The sequence below is a fragment of the Plecotus auritus genome, assembly GCF_963455305.1.
Source record: "Plecotus auritus genome assembly, chromosome: 12".
In the NCBI taxonomy this organism is placed as follows: domain Eukaryota; kingdom Metazoa; phylum Chordata; class Mammalia; order Chiroptera; family Vespertilionidae; genus Plecotus; species Plecotus auritus.
The window spans coordinates 22,770,927-22,787,007 of NC_137778.1; the positions used below are offsets into that span (position 1 = coordinate 22,770,927).

Below are 16,081 nucleotides of genomic sequence, written 5' to 3' on the forward strand. Positions count from 1 at the left end.
GGAGACCAGGAGTTCGATAGCTCGCTATGATGTGCACTGACCACCAGGGGGCAGTGCGAGGTGAAGGAAGGCCCCAGGTGGCAGCTGGAAGGCTCCAATCGGCCCTGATCGCTGGCCAGGCCTAGGGACCCTACCCATGCCTGAATTTCGTGCACCTAGCCTCTAGTAGTTAATAAAATACATTTTCAGTGAGATTTTGCTAGTAACCTTTATCAAAATTAAGAATAGTATTGGTAACATATATCAGTAAAATATATTAGTAATTAATCATAGTTTCTCATTTCTTATGGCTCTCATTTGAAATTTCAACAATTTCAATAATAATGACTAGCACTGAGTTCTTACTATGTGCAGGCCTAAGGAATTTACATGAGTGACATTATGAGGGAGCCATCATTAACCCCCTTTTACAGATGAGGAATAATTTATTTTTACAAATGACTGCAGTGAATACATATCACATAAACTGATCTAGAAAAACTGGAATACACACAGGCTTGAATGTATATGTCTTCAACTTTGCCTCAGTAATCTAACTCCTATGACTGGGGTCAAGCAGGTGATAGCAAGGGAAACTCTCTCTGAGCCACTGAGAATCTGAAGAGCAAAGTCCTAATGTCTAAAAATTTTCACACTCTTTATAGGACCAAAAATTCACTATTTCCTCATTACCATAACTATTCTTGCATTACTTGCACACTGAGAAATCAAAAAACAGAATTAACAATGGTAACATTCTAAAAAAATAAGGGGAAACCAAATAATAGTATCAATAAAAAGATGAACTATTCCAAAAGCACTCTGTAATATAAAACTTTACAAATGGTAATCCAAGTCATCCAGCCCTTTCAGGATGAAAATTATATTATCTCTACTTAAATAATTAAAAGAGTAGTAGAGAGAGGTTAAATAGCTCTCATCTAGTAAGAGGCAAAAATGTAACCTCTACCTGCCTTAAAAGTAGAAAGGAATAGGGGTAAATATAAGTAGAGTGGAAAGTTTGTATCTCTGAACAAACAGAGGAACCTAAATAAACAACTATTTTCCTCAAAGTTCTAAAAGCACCTATTATCTGAAATAATGAAAGTTCAAGCTATAAGGAAAAAATGTAGTAGTTATTTTTTATATTATAGGAGGAAATGACCTATGATCTTTCCTGTGAAAATGTATAAAGACTACATTTGGAAAAAAATAAGAAATGGCTTCTATTATCATATACTTTACCTCTACCATGTCCAAGGAGAAGATACATAAAATATATAAAACTTATTTGGGCCTAAATTTCACTCACAATTATTTTTCTCAAAGTTTTCGTGTAGACTCTTCATTTCCCACTATTGTAACTTAAAATATAATAAAAGGTTTCATTCAAAGTATCACTTACAATTGGGGTATACTATCTCTCACTTGGGATATATGGGAGAATAGTGTTGACTTTTATTCTAAACCTGCACTTCTTATGAATCTTTTACAACATTATAGATTGATCCCTATGTAAAATATTTTTACAAGATATTGATCTACTTGAATATTAGAGGGATCATATTTCAAGTATTTTCAAACTAAGTTGGAGTTCACCGATCTTTGTACACATCCTAAAAAAATAAGGGGATACCAAATCAGAGAATCAGTTTTAGAAAGTCAATTTTAGAAAAGCTATGTTGTCCATTCTAATTGCCCTAATTTAGTTTACTAGTTTAATTTTTTTAAATATTTTTTATTGATTTTTAGAGGGAGAGGAAGAGAGAGAAAAACATCAATGTGAGAGCAGAACATTGACCTGCTACCTGCTGCATGCCCACTACCAGGGATAGAGCCCACAACCTGGACATGTACTCTGACCAGGAATTGAACTGGCAACCTTTTGGTGCATAGGACAACACCCAACCAACTGAGCAACACCAGCCAGGACATTTACTAGTACACATTTATTTACTAGTACCATTATTTATATTGAATTAATCTTTAAAATTTATGTACCTTCTAGGTTCTATAACATGAGAGGAATTCTTTTTAACCTCTTTGGCCTTGTACTGTGCCTTGAGTCCAACTTTTCCTCAGGAAAAAAATAAAATCAAGTGCTTTAATTCATTTCGTTGCAGATGAGGCAAATGGGACATAGTAAGGAGTATATGGCTTCTCAGGGATCTAAGATATGCTAATAACAAAGTTGAACGTAATTTCTGAATCCTGATCCTCTTTGTCAGTTCCAAACCATCCATGACAATGGAGGAGCAACATGCACAAATAAATTTACTTACAAATACTATTTATATACATACTAGAGGCCTGGTGCATGAAATTTGTGCACGGAGTGGGGGGGGGGGGCGCGCAGGTGTTTCCCTCAGCCCAGCCTGCACCCTCTCCAATCTGGGACCCCGCAAGGGATGTCTGACTGCCCACCGGGATCGGGCCTAAACGGGCAGTCGGACATCCCTCTCACAATCCAGGACTGCTGGCTCCCAACTGCTCGCCTGCCTGCCTTCCTGATTGCCCCTAACCGCTTCTGCCTGCCAGCCTGATCACCCCCTAAGCACTCCCCTGCCAGCCTGATTGATGCCTAACTGCTCTCCTGCCAGCCTGTTTGCCCCCAACTTCCCTCCTCTGCCGGCCTCATCACCCCTAACTGCCCTCCCCTGCAGGCTTGATTGCCCCCAACTGCCCTCTCTTGCAGCCCTGGTCCCCCACCCCCAACTGCCCTCGCCTGCTGGCCTGATCGCCCACTGCCCTCCCTTGCAGGCCTGGTCCCTCCCAACTCCCCTCCCCTGCTGGCCATCTTGTGGCGGCCATCTTGTGTCCCACATGGGGGCAGCCATCTTGTGTGTTGGAGTGATGGTCAGTTTGCATATTATTCTTTTATTAGATAGGATAGAGGCCTGGTGCATGGGTGGGGGCCAGATGGTTTGCCCTGAAGGGTGTCCCGGATCAGGGTGGGGGTTCCCTTGGGGTGTGGGGAGGCCTGGACGAGGGGCCTGTGGTGGTTTTCAGGCCGGCCATGCCCCTCAGCAACCCAAGCGGAGGCCCTGGTATCTGGGATTTATCTTCTATAATTGAAACTTCGTAGCCTTGAGCAGAGGAGGCCAAGGCAGGCCAGGGCTATGGAAAGCTTGGCTTCCTCCATCGCCAGGGGCAACTCAAGCCTCCTGTTTTCTCCAGCTCCATGGATGCCACCATTTTTGTTGACATTTATTTATCTTCTATAATTGAAACTTTGTAGCCTTGGGTGGAGACCTAGGCCGGCCAGGGTGTGCGTAAAGCTTGGCTTCCTCCATTACCAGGGAAACCCGAGCCTCCTGCTCGCTCCATGGCCACAGCCATCTTGGTTGGGTTAATTTGCATAGTCGCTCCTGATTGGCTGGTGGGCATGGCTTGTGGGTGTAGCGGAGTGGTGGTTAATTTGCATATTACTCTTCTATTAGATAGGGTACCTCATATTTTCTACAAATTGCCTTTCATTTTTTAGAATTATACATAAAATAACTTCAATTTCAATCTGTGTACATGCAGATTAAATAGTCAAGTACAGGAAACCAAGTTTATGCTAACTATCAAAAGAAAATGCTCTGTAATTTTTTCTCTAAAGATGTTTAAGTGATGCTCAAGTCTACTGTATCCTGATACAGTGGATGTATGTGATGGGTAAAAGCAGCCTTCTGCTTCAGTCAGGGCATAATTCTGAACTGTTTGCTGTATAAGGCTTCTCAAAAGCTTTTCTACAAAAATAAAAACAAAAAGAACTCTTATGCTAAAAGCATCAGCTTCAGACTTTACATTCTAGGAACACCAAATTGCTTGCATTTCCCTAATACAGTCCCTATTGTGTAGTTCAGTGCCTTTGCTTAGTCTGTTGTCTCAGCTTGAAATATTTCCCCCATTTTCTTTTCTATTCTTTACCTACCAGGTAAAACTATTCATCCTAAGGCACAGGACAGACATTGCCTCTTCCAGGAGTCTTCCCTTTCTACCAATTCCCTAAGGTAGGAGATTCAGGTACACCTTCCTGAGGTTCCTCCAATAACAGATTTTTCTCTGTCATTCTACTTACTACAATGAATTATAATTATTCCTTTGAGCAACTAATTCCATGTAACTTAACAGCTTGTATCTTACCAGTCAATCCCCAAATCTTAAAATAGCTCCAACCCACAAATGAATGAATGAATATTTAATAGGTAGAGAGGTTGGCCATTGTAGGCAAAGGAAAAAGACATTAACATCAGCAAAGTTGGTAAGCATATGACTTTTTTATTTTGTTTTGCCAATTTAATTAGAGTCTCTTCAAGGGGAGAAATGGGGCTAGAACACCAAAATACATTATGAGCGCATTGGGAGGGCATTAATACCAGACCATGCATAATTCAAGAAGCACTGGGAAACCTTTCAGGTTTTTAAATTAGAGGAATGGTAGTCTCTTAATTGGTCTTTCTCCTTCCTATCTCTCCCTCTTCCAATACATCCTATAGATTAATATTCATAACACAGCCCAGCTGGTATGGCTCAGTGGTTGAGCATTGACCCATAAACTAGGAGGTCATGGTTCGATTCCTGGTCAGGGCACATGCGTGGGTTGCAGGTTTGATTCCCAGTAGGGGGCACGCAGGAGGCAGTGGATACATGATTTAATCTCTTATAGATGTTTCTGTATCTCTCTCCCTCTCCCTTTCCCTTCCTCTCTCTGAAATCAATAGAAACGATTTTAAAACATATTCATTAACACATAACTTTGATCAAATCCCTTCCTTTCTTAAGCTTCCTTTGGTAACTGCCCATTACCAATAGCATCTTAATGACATAGACTATAGTCCTTTAGAATAAATGGATTTCTTTTATTCTATCCAGTTTATTTGTGATATTTCTCAAATGCCATTTTAAAATTGTTTGTCTTATTTCCACAACTAAATTTGGTATGTGGGGGAGAGAGGAGAGAACTGTGTCTTATTCTTTATAACTCCTAACACATGAATTTTCCACATGATCAACAGGGACACATTATGTATCTGCTGAATAATCTGAAAGTCATTCTGAATGAAATATGCCATGGGTAGTTACCCCAGGTAAGTAACAGCTGATTTTTGGCTGTTTGTGTAAAAGCCTAATGGCTATTTTCATTAATATATCTGAGTATAAATACTGCTTTTCCAAAGAAAGAAAAAAAATTTTTATCTTAAAATTACATTATTATTATCCTGCTACCTGTGTACTAGTATCCTGCTTTAAAAATCCCACCTACAGAAAGTGGACTCTGAATGAAGAAAAATGGAGCCATGTTAACTCTTCCTAATGACTTGTTATTGCCAAAGGAACTCAACAAATTTCGGGGGTTTTTTGTTTGTTTGTATTTTTATACTGGCTCCACTCAGAGGGGTTCATGATTGCTTTCTCCACCATTTCCCTCAACTCCTTAATCTCTGGTTTACTTGGTCTTATCTCTTGCAAGCAAAATGGAATTCAAATGGCCTCCTACACCCTCTTTAAAATGGCTTAGTACCAAGCCAGCTGGGGCCTTTCCTGGCATCCGGGCAGGGAAGTATATCTCATTACACATAAGCAATGTCTATTTGGCACAATTTACATGAAGCAATTTACTAAGCCAGTGAGTCATTTCTCAAGGTGATACTCCTGGCAGACTTCTCTTCTTTCAGCATTCTGCACAGACCTACCCTTCTGCTACATTCCCAAATTGGCAATCGGTGTATTTAACACTCTTCCCATGTACATCCCCCAGGCAGACTTTTTCCCGTTTCTGACAGGAAACATGCAGAGTTAAGAGACAGCATTAAAAGATCCCACACACTGAATGCACAAGTGATGCTAGACTAATATAATCCTCCCACATTCCAGCAGTGCCTGGCTAAGGATTCAGTTTAAATCCTTACAGAATCTTCTTAATTGATTTCTGTAGCACAGCAATAAACACCCCCATGATTTGTTAAGGTTTAAAACAGCCTTTTTAGATAATTTTAACAGGAAATTCCTTAAATTCCTTATTTCAAGAAATTCTAATTTGTTCATGAAAACTTGTGAGGGTGAGAGAGAGTTATACTCCTGCTGATAGTGAGTGACAGCAGACACACACACACACACACACACGATTTCTAATCATTTCTTGTAATGAAATTAAGAGAATATTAAATTTATCACTTATGTAGTAGTTACAGCAATGGCTTAATATTTTCTTATCCTAGAGACTTAATTCAGTTTTTCCAACTTAATAATGGTATAACATATCTGTCTTAGGCATTAACTATTTTTGCAAACTATTTCATGAACTGCTCATCTCTTACCTGGAATACTACAGTAACCTAACTTTCTATTTTCTTCCAGTAACATTCACTCAATTTTCCACATGATTAACAGAGTTACTTTTCTAAGAAGCAAATCTGATGATGTCACCGACTTTTTCAAATACCTTTCCATGATCCAAATCATTTCCAGAATTACGTCCAAATTCCTTAGCATGGCCTTCAAGGCACTTTCTCATTTGATTCTTGACAGCTATCACTTTTCTTCAAGCTGTATTCCAAGGATTCTGAGCATTTTGCAATTTACCAAAGAGAGAGATGTTTCCTGATCTGTCTCCTTATACTTGAAATATCCTTCCCTTCTTTTCCTCCAGGTGAGCTTCTGTTTCTCCCTGGACATGACCTAATCACAGATTTCTCTGTAAAACCTTTTTTGGCAATCTCCAATTCACACCATAACCCACTCCAGGCAATATCTCAGTTAATCTTTCCTTGTGATTATATTGTAATCTTAAGAAAAAATAATTTACTGAGGTGAAATTCACTTAACATAAAATTAACCATTTTAAAGTGAATTAACTCAGTGACATTTAGTACATTCACAATGTTGTGCAAACACTACCTGCATGGAGTTCCAAATGGTTATAACTTTTAATTTACCATAATATGTCCCCAAACCTGCATCTCTGCAATCACAATACTGCACACATAATACATGTTCAATAAATACAGATGGAATCACATATCAACAATAGAAAAGCATTTTATGGATTATTTTTTTCCTCTTTCATTATCTAGTTTTAGGGGAAAAACATGGGATTAAGCCTCATGTTCTGGAAAAATTTTTCACACAAAAAGAAAAGATAAAAGGACAGGTGCATCGCCTCTCACACTTATATTAAGAAAATGGATCTTCAGGAATCAAATTTATAATTTGGCTTTTTCAAAATTTATTTAAAAAATATTTATTGAGAATTTACTTATGTGTCAAGAACTGTCCTAAGCACTGAGGGATACAACATTGAACAAAACAGAAAAAAATCCTTGCCCTAAAGCCTACATTCCAGTAGTGGTTAAGAAAGACAATAAATATAACAAATAAATTCTTTAGCATTTTAGAAAGTGGCAAATGCTAAGGGACAAAAAAAACAAAACAAAAACAAAAACAAAAAACAGAGCCACATAATTAGATCAGATGTTCTGGATGGAGATACAGGAGGGATTGCAATTTATTTATTTATTTGATTGACTTGAGAGGGAAAAGGAAGGGAGAAAGGGAGACAGAAAGAGACAGAGAGGGAGAGAGAAACATCTATCTGTTCCACTAATTTATGAATTCATTGGTTGCTTCTTGTATGTGCCCTGATTGGGGATCGAACCAGAAACCTTGGCATATCAAGATGATGCTTTAACCAACTGAGCTACCCGGCCAGGGCAGGGGTGGCAATTTTAAATAGGTGGGTCTATATTAAGCAGGTGATATCTAAACAAAGAGTTCAAGGAGGAGAAAAAGTGAAATCATTCAAATATCTTAAGGGAAAAGCCAAGGCTAAGGCTTTGAGGCAGGAACATGTCTGATGTGCTCAAGGACAGTGCCGAAGCCAGAGTGGCTGGATCACAGTGAGCCTTTGAACTAGGAAGAATGGAGCTGTCATTAATGAAGAAAGAGAAGGTCTCTGGAAGGCTTCGGAAGACTAGGGGATCAGTGTGGGGCTTGTTGAAGATGACTACTACATATTCAAGTAGAGATATGTAATGAGCAGATGGATATGGATTCTAGATAGACAACAGAGATGTGTAGGCTTAAGACATAAAATTAGGAATCATCAGCATTAGAGGGTGTTTAAGGTCATAAGATGGGATGAGAGTCCTAGGAAGTGATGTCCAAGGACTGGTACTACCCTGTAAAGATTTGGAGAGAAGAGACATCTGCAAAGATGACTTAGAAGGAATTGCCAGAGAGTCAGGAAGAAAACTAAGAGAGCACAGTGTCAGGGATGCCAAGGGAAGAGAGTTGTTCTAGAAGAAGAAATGAGCCATCAACTGCATTAAATGTAACTGACAAATTAAGTCAAATGAGAACCAACCACTGAATTTAGTAATCTGGAGGTCATCAGTAAACTTAACAAGAGTAATTTTGGCAGAGTATTCTGGGTAACAGTCTGATCAGAGTAGGTTTAAGCGAGAACAAGAGAAGAGGAATTAAGAGACAGTGAGCTTACAAGTTTCGAGAATTTTTGCTATTAAGGGAAGCAGAAAAGGATGGTAACTGGATGCAGAAGTGAGGTTGATATCAGCTTATTTTCTTTTAAGATAGGAGAAATAATAGCATGCTGGTGGGGATGAGCTAGTGGACAGCAAAAAATTGAAAAACTAAAGGGGTGGGGGAGAATTGCTAGTGCTACATCCTTTGAATGGGCACCCATGCAGGGACGGATTGTCGGATGGTGGTCAGTTGAACCATAGTCAAAGGAGGGAAGTCAGGGTATAGGAAACAGGTGCTGGTGGATAGGCAGACATGGCAATGGAGTATGCAGAAGTTCTCTTCTGAGTGCTTGAATCTTCTCAGTGAAGTAAGAAGCAAAGTAGTCAATTGTAAGCGAGGGTAATAGAGAAGGGATTTTTAGAAAAGAGGAAGAGATGTAAAAAATAATCTTGGAAATCACTGGATTGTGCTACTCAAAGTGTGGTCCAATGTGCTGCTCTACAAATTGTTTGTTACTAATAAACAATGTAACAGTACAGAAGTTGAGATCAGTGGATTTGTCTCATTGTACAACACACTTTCCAGGAACATGTGTAAGTTTTGTAATTCTATTCCTTCTTTTCCTATGTTATGATCACTCTGTGAATATTTTTTAAATTGTAATTTTATTTTTGTTAAATCTAATAAAAATTCTGGGTTTGTATTTTTGTCTTTTTTACAAATTTCATTTTATTGTATTTTATTGTTCACAATGAGGTGAGAGGAAAAAAAATGGTCCTTCACCACACATAGATTGAGAAACACTCGTCCAGAAGAGCCGCACAATAATTGGACTAGAAAAGTGTTTTGTAATTGCCAAGCAACATTAGGGGCTTACATGAGGCTTACAGTCATTAGTTTAAAGACCATCAGTATGGTGGAGTGATTTTCTCCAGACACATTATGCTGCATGGAAGCAGGCAGGGAAGATGAGGAGCAGTATTTAAGTGAGCTGTCTCACCGTCAAGTGAGAATGATGATGCAAGAGAAGGGCAAGGGAATAGTGTGCAAGGGAGCAATGGCAATGACTGACCATAATATTCAGGCCGGGTGAAGGGGGAAGAAAGGATATCAGAGGTGTGAGGGACAAACAAGGTGTAAAGGGGTTGGGGAGAGGTCAGACAGGAAGCAGCCATGGGAGGAGAAGGACAACTACTATAGGCAGCATGGTCTGAGGGCTGTGGGAGAAAAACAGCCAACACTTGACAGGACCTCACAGAAAACAGTATCCTCAGGGAAGATACAGGTTCTCATGAGACCAAAAATTAAGGGACTCCTTCAGGAAGAGGTGGAAGAACGGCTGAGTTTGCTGCTGATGGACCATAAGTTGCAGAGGGCAGAGTGAAGGGGTTTCAAGAGGTAGGGAAGAATGAGTGAATGACAGAGACAGAAAAGGAGATTTACAGAGCCAAAAGTAGAGTGTGGGAGATGAGTTCCCTGGGCATCTAGGGTTACTTATGATAACTGGCATGAAAAGGCATAAAGTACCTAAGATAATGTTTTTAGAAAATTATTCATCATGGACAGTTATTTTATGAGACAAAAGGGGACCCAGGCCTGGATTATTCAAATGATCAGTAATATCTAATCAGTGGATTACTAGCTGTACTGGTTAATAATGTGGATTTTGTAATCAAACAAAACACGATAATTTCAAGAGAAACATCAAAAGTGCTTTATTCAAAGTAATGTCCATTGCTAGCTACATATTTCCCCATCTTTTAGGTAATTTGTGGATACCATCCCAATAGAACTTTCCTTGTTTTGAGGCAAACCATTCAGAGACCAAATTTTCCACTTCTTCATACGTTTTGAAGTGCTGCTCAGAAATTGCATGTGCCATCGATCGGAACAAGTGGTAATCTGAAGGAGCAAGGTCTGGTGAATACAGCGAGTGGGTTAATAGTTTCCAGGCAAGATCTTTTAATGTGTCTTTAACTGGTTTTGAAGTGTGTGATGGTGCATCATCATGAAGCAAAATTACTTTGCCATGTCTTCTGGCCCATTCTGTTTGTTTCACAACCAATTCGTGGTTCAAATTGATTATTTGTTGTCGGTAGCAATCAGTATTAACAGTTTCACCTGGTTTTAGAAGCTCATAATACACCACACCTTCCTGATCCCACCAAACGCAGAGCATTGTCTTCTTTCCAAACCGATTTGGCCTTGTAGTCGATGTTAATGGTTGACCTGGATCCATCCATGATTTTGTGTGTTTGGGATTCTCAAAATAAATCCACTTTTCATCACTAGTCACAATTCAATGCAAAAAATACTTTCTTTCATTTTACTGATGATTTTTCGGTTTTCCATTTGTCTTTCGTTCAGTTGATGTGGCACCCATTTTCCTTCCTATAAAATATTTCCCATTGCTTGTAAACAATCAGAAATTGTTTGCTGAGCAACGTTTAATCTTTCTGCAAGTTGTTTTTGAGTTTGACAGGCATCTTCATCCAATAATGCTTGTAACTGTTGGTCTTCAAACTTTTTTGGTTGACCTGGATGTTCTTTGTCTTTCACATAGAAATCATCACTTTTAAAGCGTTTAAACCAGCATTCACAAGTATCTTGGGATGGAGCATGTTCACCATAAGCTTCCCAAAGTATTCAGCAGCACTTTTCTTCAAAATAAAGTAATGAATTATAACTTCCCGCAAATGCTCTTTTTTTGGCATGAAATTCGACATTTTTAAGTGTAAAAATACCTATGACGTTAATACCTTCAGCAAATTTGGCATATGAAGTTTTGAAGCTTGTCAATACAACAAAATAGCATACATATCAAATCGCATATATATCAACATATGTGTAACTCCATCTACTGAAAAAAATCCGCCTTATTAACCGGTACACCTACTATATTTTGGTTCTAAATAAGGCATGTTTATGCTATCTATCCTTAGGCTATTACATTTCTTACAGTACTAAGCTGAATAAAATGTAAGGAAGGGCATAAAGATGACAAATGATCTGTTCATAACTGTGATTTTAAAAAAACTGAAGACAGAGTAGGTTGGTTAAAATGTGCATTTTGAATGATCTGTTTATTCAAATTGGTAACTAAAAATCTTCTCTACTAATATTCACTCTACCGATTTTTATTATTTGTCTACTTAATATAAACACAATCCACATATACTAGACTGCTCGAGAAAAGGACCCTTTTAAAAATTATTTTAATAAAATTAAATTTGATAATATTAAAGTATTACTTTACTTACTATATTGATACTCTACCTATAGGTGTGTGTGTATACGTGTGTGTGTGTGGTGTATACTGTGTATATACACACAGTATATTTGGCAATTATCTTTCTCTTTCATTGAATCAGATCTTTTCTTCTCCTTCCCTTCCATTATCCCTTTGTCAGGATCATATTCATTATTTTTTTTATGTTGTGGAGGTTGGCAATAGGATGGCTTACTGGTCCTACTAAATCAGAATGGCAACATGTGATAAATCACCAATAATGAAATGAATTACTTGGATGTGGAATTTATTTGATAAATAAAGTAGTCATAGTATATGGTAAGTTCAAGGGGTTCTGTTGTTATTGTTTTTTACTTTTTTGTTTAGAGGGACAGAAAGTTCACCTAAAACAGCACTAATTACATTCTGTCTGCCTCTCTAGATCTACTCTGTCCTTCTCTCCCTTGCACTGTGTTTCAGGAAGCAAACCTCTACAGAACACATCAAGAGTAATCTTTTCTTCTGATTTCAAGTTAGGTTTGGCCATTAGGTAACAATGACAAGAAGTCAGAAGTCAGGCCCTAACTGGTTTGGCTCAGTGGGTAGAGCGTCGGCCTGTGGACTCAAAATAAAGGCTGGCAGGGGAGCAGTTAGGCATCAAGGGTCCCAGGTTCGATTCCAGTCAAGAGCATGTACCTTGGTTGTGGGCACATACCCAGTAGGGAGTGTGCAGGAGGCAGCTGACCGATGTTTCTCTCTCATCGATGTTTCTCTCTATCCCTCTCCCTTCCTCTCTGTAAAAAATCATTAAAAGAAGAAGTCAGAAGTCAGGAGAAGAGAGAGTGTTGATTTTCCCTTGCATCCTCCTTGCTGGCCATTTTTGTACTGGTAGAGGCTGTGTTCTTTTGTGTAGAGCTACAGCAACTGCCATGCAGCCCTCTCATGCACCTATAGTTTATCATTCATACAGCCTCATTTTCATAAATGCAAATCCTATTTAATAAATCCTATCTAATAAAAGAGTAATATGCAAATTAACCATCACTCTGCTACACCCACAAGCCACGCCCACCAGCCAATCAGAAGCGAGTATGCAAATTAACCCAACCAAGATGGCTGCAGCCACGGAGCGAGGAGGAGGCTTGGGTTTCCCCAGCAATGGAGGAAGCCAAGCTTTCCCCACACCCTGACTAGCCCAGGCTTCCACTTAAGGCTACAAAGTTTCAATTATAGAAGATAAATAAATCCCAACAAAAATGGCTGCGGCCACAGAGTAAGCAGGAGGCTTGGCTCTGCTCAAGGCTACAAAGTTTCAATTATAGAAGATAAGTAAATCCAAGATACCAGGGCCTCTGTTTGGGTCGCCGGGGGTCGTGGCCGGCCTGCAAACCACCACAGGCCCCTCACCCAGGTCACCCCACGCCCCAAGGGAACCCCCACCCTGATCCGGGACACCCTTCAAGACAAACCAGCTGGACCCCACCCATGCACCAGGCCTCTATCTTATTTAATAAAAGAGTAATATGCAAACTGACCATCACTCCAACACACAAGATGGCTGCCCCCATGTGGACACAAGATGGCCACCACAAGATGACCAGCAGGGAAGGGCAGTTGGGAGGGACCAGGCCTGCAAGGAAGGGCAGTTGTGGGCGATCAGGCCAGCAGGTGAGGGCAGTTGGGGGTGGGGAACCAGGGCTGCAAGGTAGGGCAGTTGGGGGCAATCAAGCCTGCAGGGGAGGGCAGTTAGGGGTGACCAGGCCAGCAGAGGAGGGAAGTTGGAGGCAATCGGGCCTGTAGGGAAGGGCAGTTAGGGGGGACCAGGCCTGCAGGGGAGGGCAGTTAGGGGTGACCAGGCCAGCAGGGGAGGGCAGTTAGGGGCAAACAGGCTGGCAGGGGAGCAGTTAGGCATCAATCAGGCTGGCATGGGAGTGGTTAGGGGGTGATCAGGCTGGCAGGCAGAAGCAGTTAGGGGCAATCAGGAAGGCAGGCAGACAAGCAGTTGGGAGCCAGCAATCCTGGATTGTGAGAGGGATGTCCGACTGTCCGTTTAGGCCCAATCCTGGTAGGCCTGTTGTCGGACATCCCTCGAGGGGTCCCAGATTGGAGAGGGTGCAAGTTGGGCTGAGGGACACACCCCCGCCCCCGTGCACAAATTTCGTGCACCGGGCCTCTAGTAAAAACTATATTATGTCAGGAATTTGGTCAGAAAAGGGAAGTAGCTTTTCTCAATAATATCCTTCTCACCTCTTTCTCCTTGTTGAGCAACACCAACTGGCTGTCTGTGAGGATGCAATACTTCCGCTCCCATGTTGTCGTATCAGTGTAGGGTGACTGGCCACAAGACAGACGATGTGTAGGTGGCCCTTTCACATCTAGGTAACAAATGAAAAACAAAAATGACAAATCATTATCCTACTTAGCAAACTAGTATTTCAAATGTAACATTTTTCAAAATCAAATAAGAGATGAGTCTAAACATGAATCTCAATGGTAAACTAAAATCTTAACTTTCTTTTAAGAAAATAAAAACTGTTTTTAAAAAAAGAAAGAAAATAAAAACTGTTAACAAAGAGAAGTATGCAGAAAAGAGGGCTGAAACACTCTATAACCATAAGCACAAACTTAACACAGTAATCACTATTGTATATGCCCTAAAATAATGAAAGGTCACTTTAGAGCTAAACCAGTACCATCCTATCTAATAGAAGAGTAATATGCAAATTGACCATCACTCCAACACACAAGATGGCCGCCCCCATGTGGACAGAAGAAGGCCGGTAGGGGAGGGCAGTTGTGGGCAATCAGGCCTGCAAGGGAGGGCAGTTGGGAGCAATCAGGCCTGCAGGGGAGGTCAGTTGGGGGGACCAGGCCTGCAGGGGATGGCAGTTGGAGGGGACCAGGCCTGCAGGGGAGGCAGTTGGGGGGGACCAGGCCAGCTGGGGAGAGCCGTTAGGGGCAACCAGGCCAGCAGGAGAGGGCAGTTGGGGGTGACCAGTTCAGCAGGGGAGGGCAGTTAGGGGTGACCAAGCCTGCAGGGAAGGGCAGTTGGGGGTGACCAGGCTGGCAAGGGAGGACAGTTAGGGGCGATCAGGCCTGCAGGGGAGTGGTTAGGGGGTGATCAGGCTGGCAGGCAGAAGCAGTTAGGGGCAATCAAGCAGGCGAGCAGTTGGGAGCCAGCAGTCCTGGATTGTAAGAGGGATGTCCGACTGCCCGTTTAGGCCCAATCCCGGTGATCGGGCCTAAACGGGCAGTCGGACATTCCTCGAGGGGTCCCAGATTGGAGAGGGTGCAGGCTTGGCTGAGGGACACACACCCCCGTGCACGAATTTCGTGCACCGGGCCTCTAGTTCAAAATAAAGAGTAAAGGTGACTCAGAGACAAGAATAAAAGATAGAGGCCCTGGTCATTAAGAGGAAGATGCTGTCGCTTGCACACTTTGAGAGTACTGTTGACCTAGAACTGAGAAAGTGAAGTTATTGGCAGCTTAGACCTTTAAAAAGGCTTTCTTTCTAGTTACTCATAAGAATTAGGAATGTTTAAACTATAGCATATTACCACTAGAGGCCAGTAATACCTTAAAATCATAGGAAGCAATTTCCTCAAGGAAAGATCTAAACATATTACCATCATGTCTCTGAGATGAAGGTATACAATGTCAAAGCTAAATGTCTCCACTCTTCTAAATGTCTCATTTCCCTATAAAATACCAAGTGGTTACCATTACTTTGTCACTTTAAAATTTTTTCATATAAACTATTCACTCATTTGGGCTGTTGTAAACCTTACAATGTATCTTAATCATAAGAACACATTAGATCCATTAAATAAGACTTTATGGCAGTTCAATACATACTAAAAGATCTTTAGCTACGAAGGACTAACACCTTTCAGGAATATATTTGCAGGAATCATTTAAAATACATTACTTATTACTGTTTAATTATTATGCTAAAGGAGCACCTCAAGCTGAAGAAGTTAGAAAACAAAAACCCCTGAGAGCAGGAGAGCTGTGAATCATAAGAAAGAGCATTTTATCTATTAGATGCGTGTTTTCATCACTATTACTTTCTACAGACTTTCAGTCTTTTTATCACAGAATGGTATTACTGGTATTGACTGACTGAAAGAAAGTTAAAATGATATCGTATACCATAATTACTCAAATATGCATAACTATACCCTAAGTTCTATAGAAAGTAAACAAGTCAGAAATTAGGGTAGTTTAGGTATATGTCTATCTTCTTAAGGCCCCTTATTGTGTCCATTATTATCTTCAGTGCTCCTTTGGACTTAATTGCCTATTCTAAAATGTGTTGCTCTACATGTTTTGGGGAACTTATCAACTACCCTCTAAAATAATTTCAAAATGTTACTAGGACTTGGCTGGACAAGTTCACCAAC

The 16,081-nt window shown here is 40.5% G+C and overlaps 1 protein-coding gene across 6 annotated transcripts in view; it reads right to left on the bottom strand.

Moving 5' to 3' along the window:
- RASAL2 (RAS protein activator like 2) overlaps positions 1–16,081 on the bottom strand; it is a gene marked incomplete at its 5' end in the record, with an annotated part of 257,338 nt that overhangs the window by 123,779 nt on the left and 117,478 nt on the right. For all 6 annotated transcript variants that reach the window (XM_080648920.1, XM_080648919.1, XM_080648916.1 and 3 more), the window contains one exon: positions 13,925–14,052. In XM_080648920.1, coding sequence (XP_080505046.1) covers positions 13,925–14,052 — 128 coding nt within the window. The remainder of the gene's footprint in view (positions 1–13,924; positions 14,053–16,081) is intronic.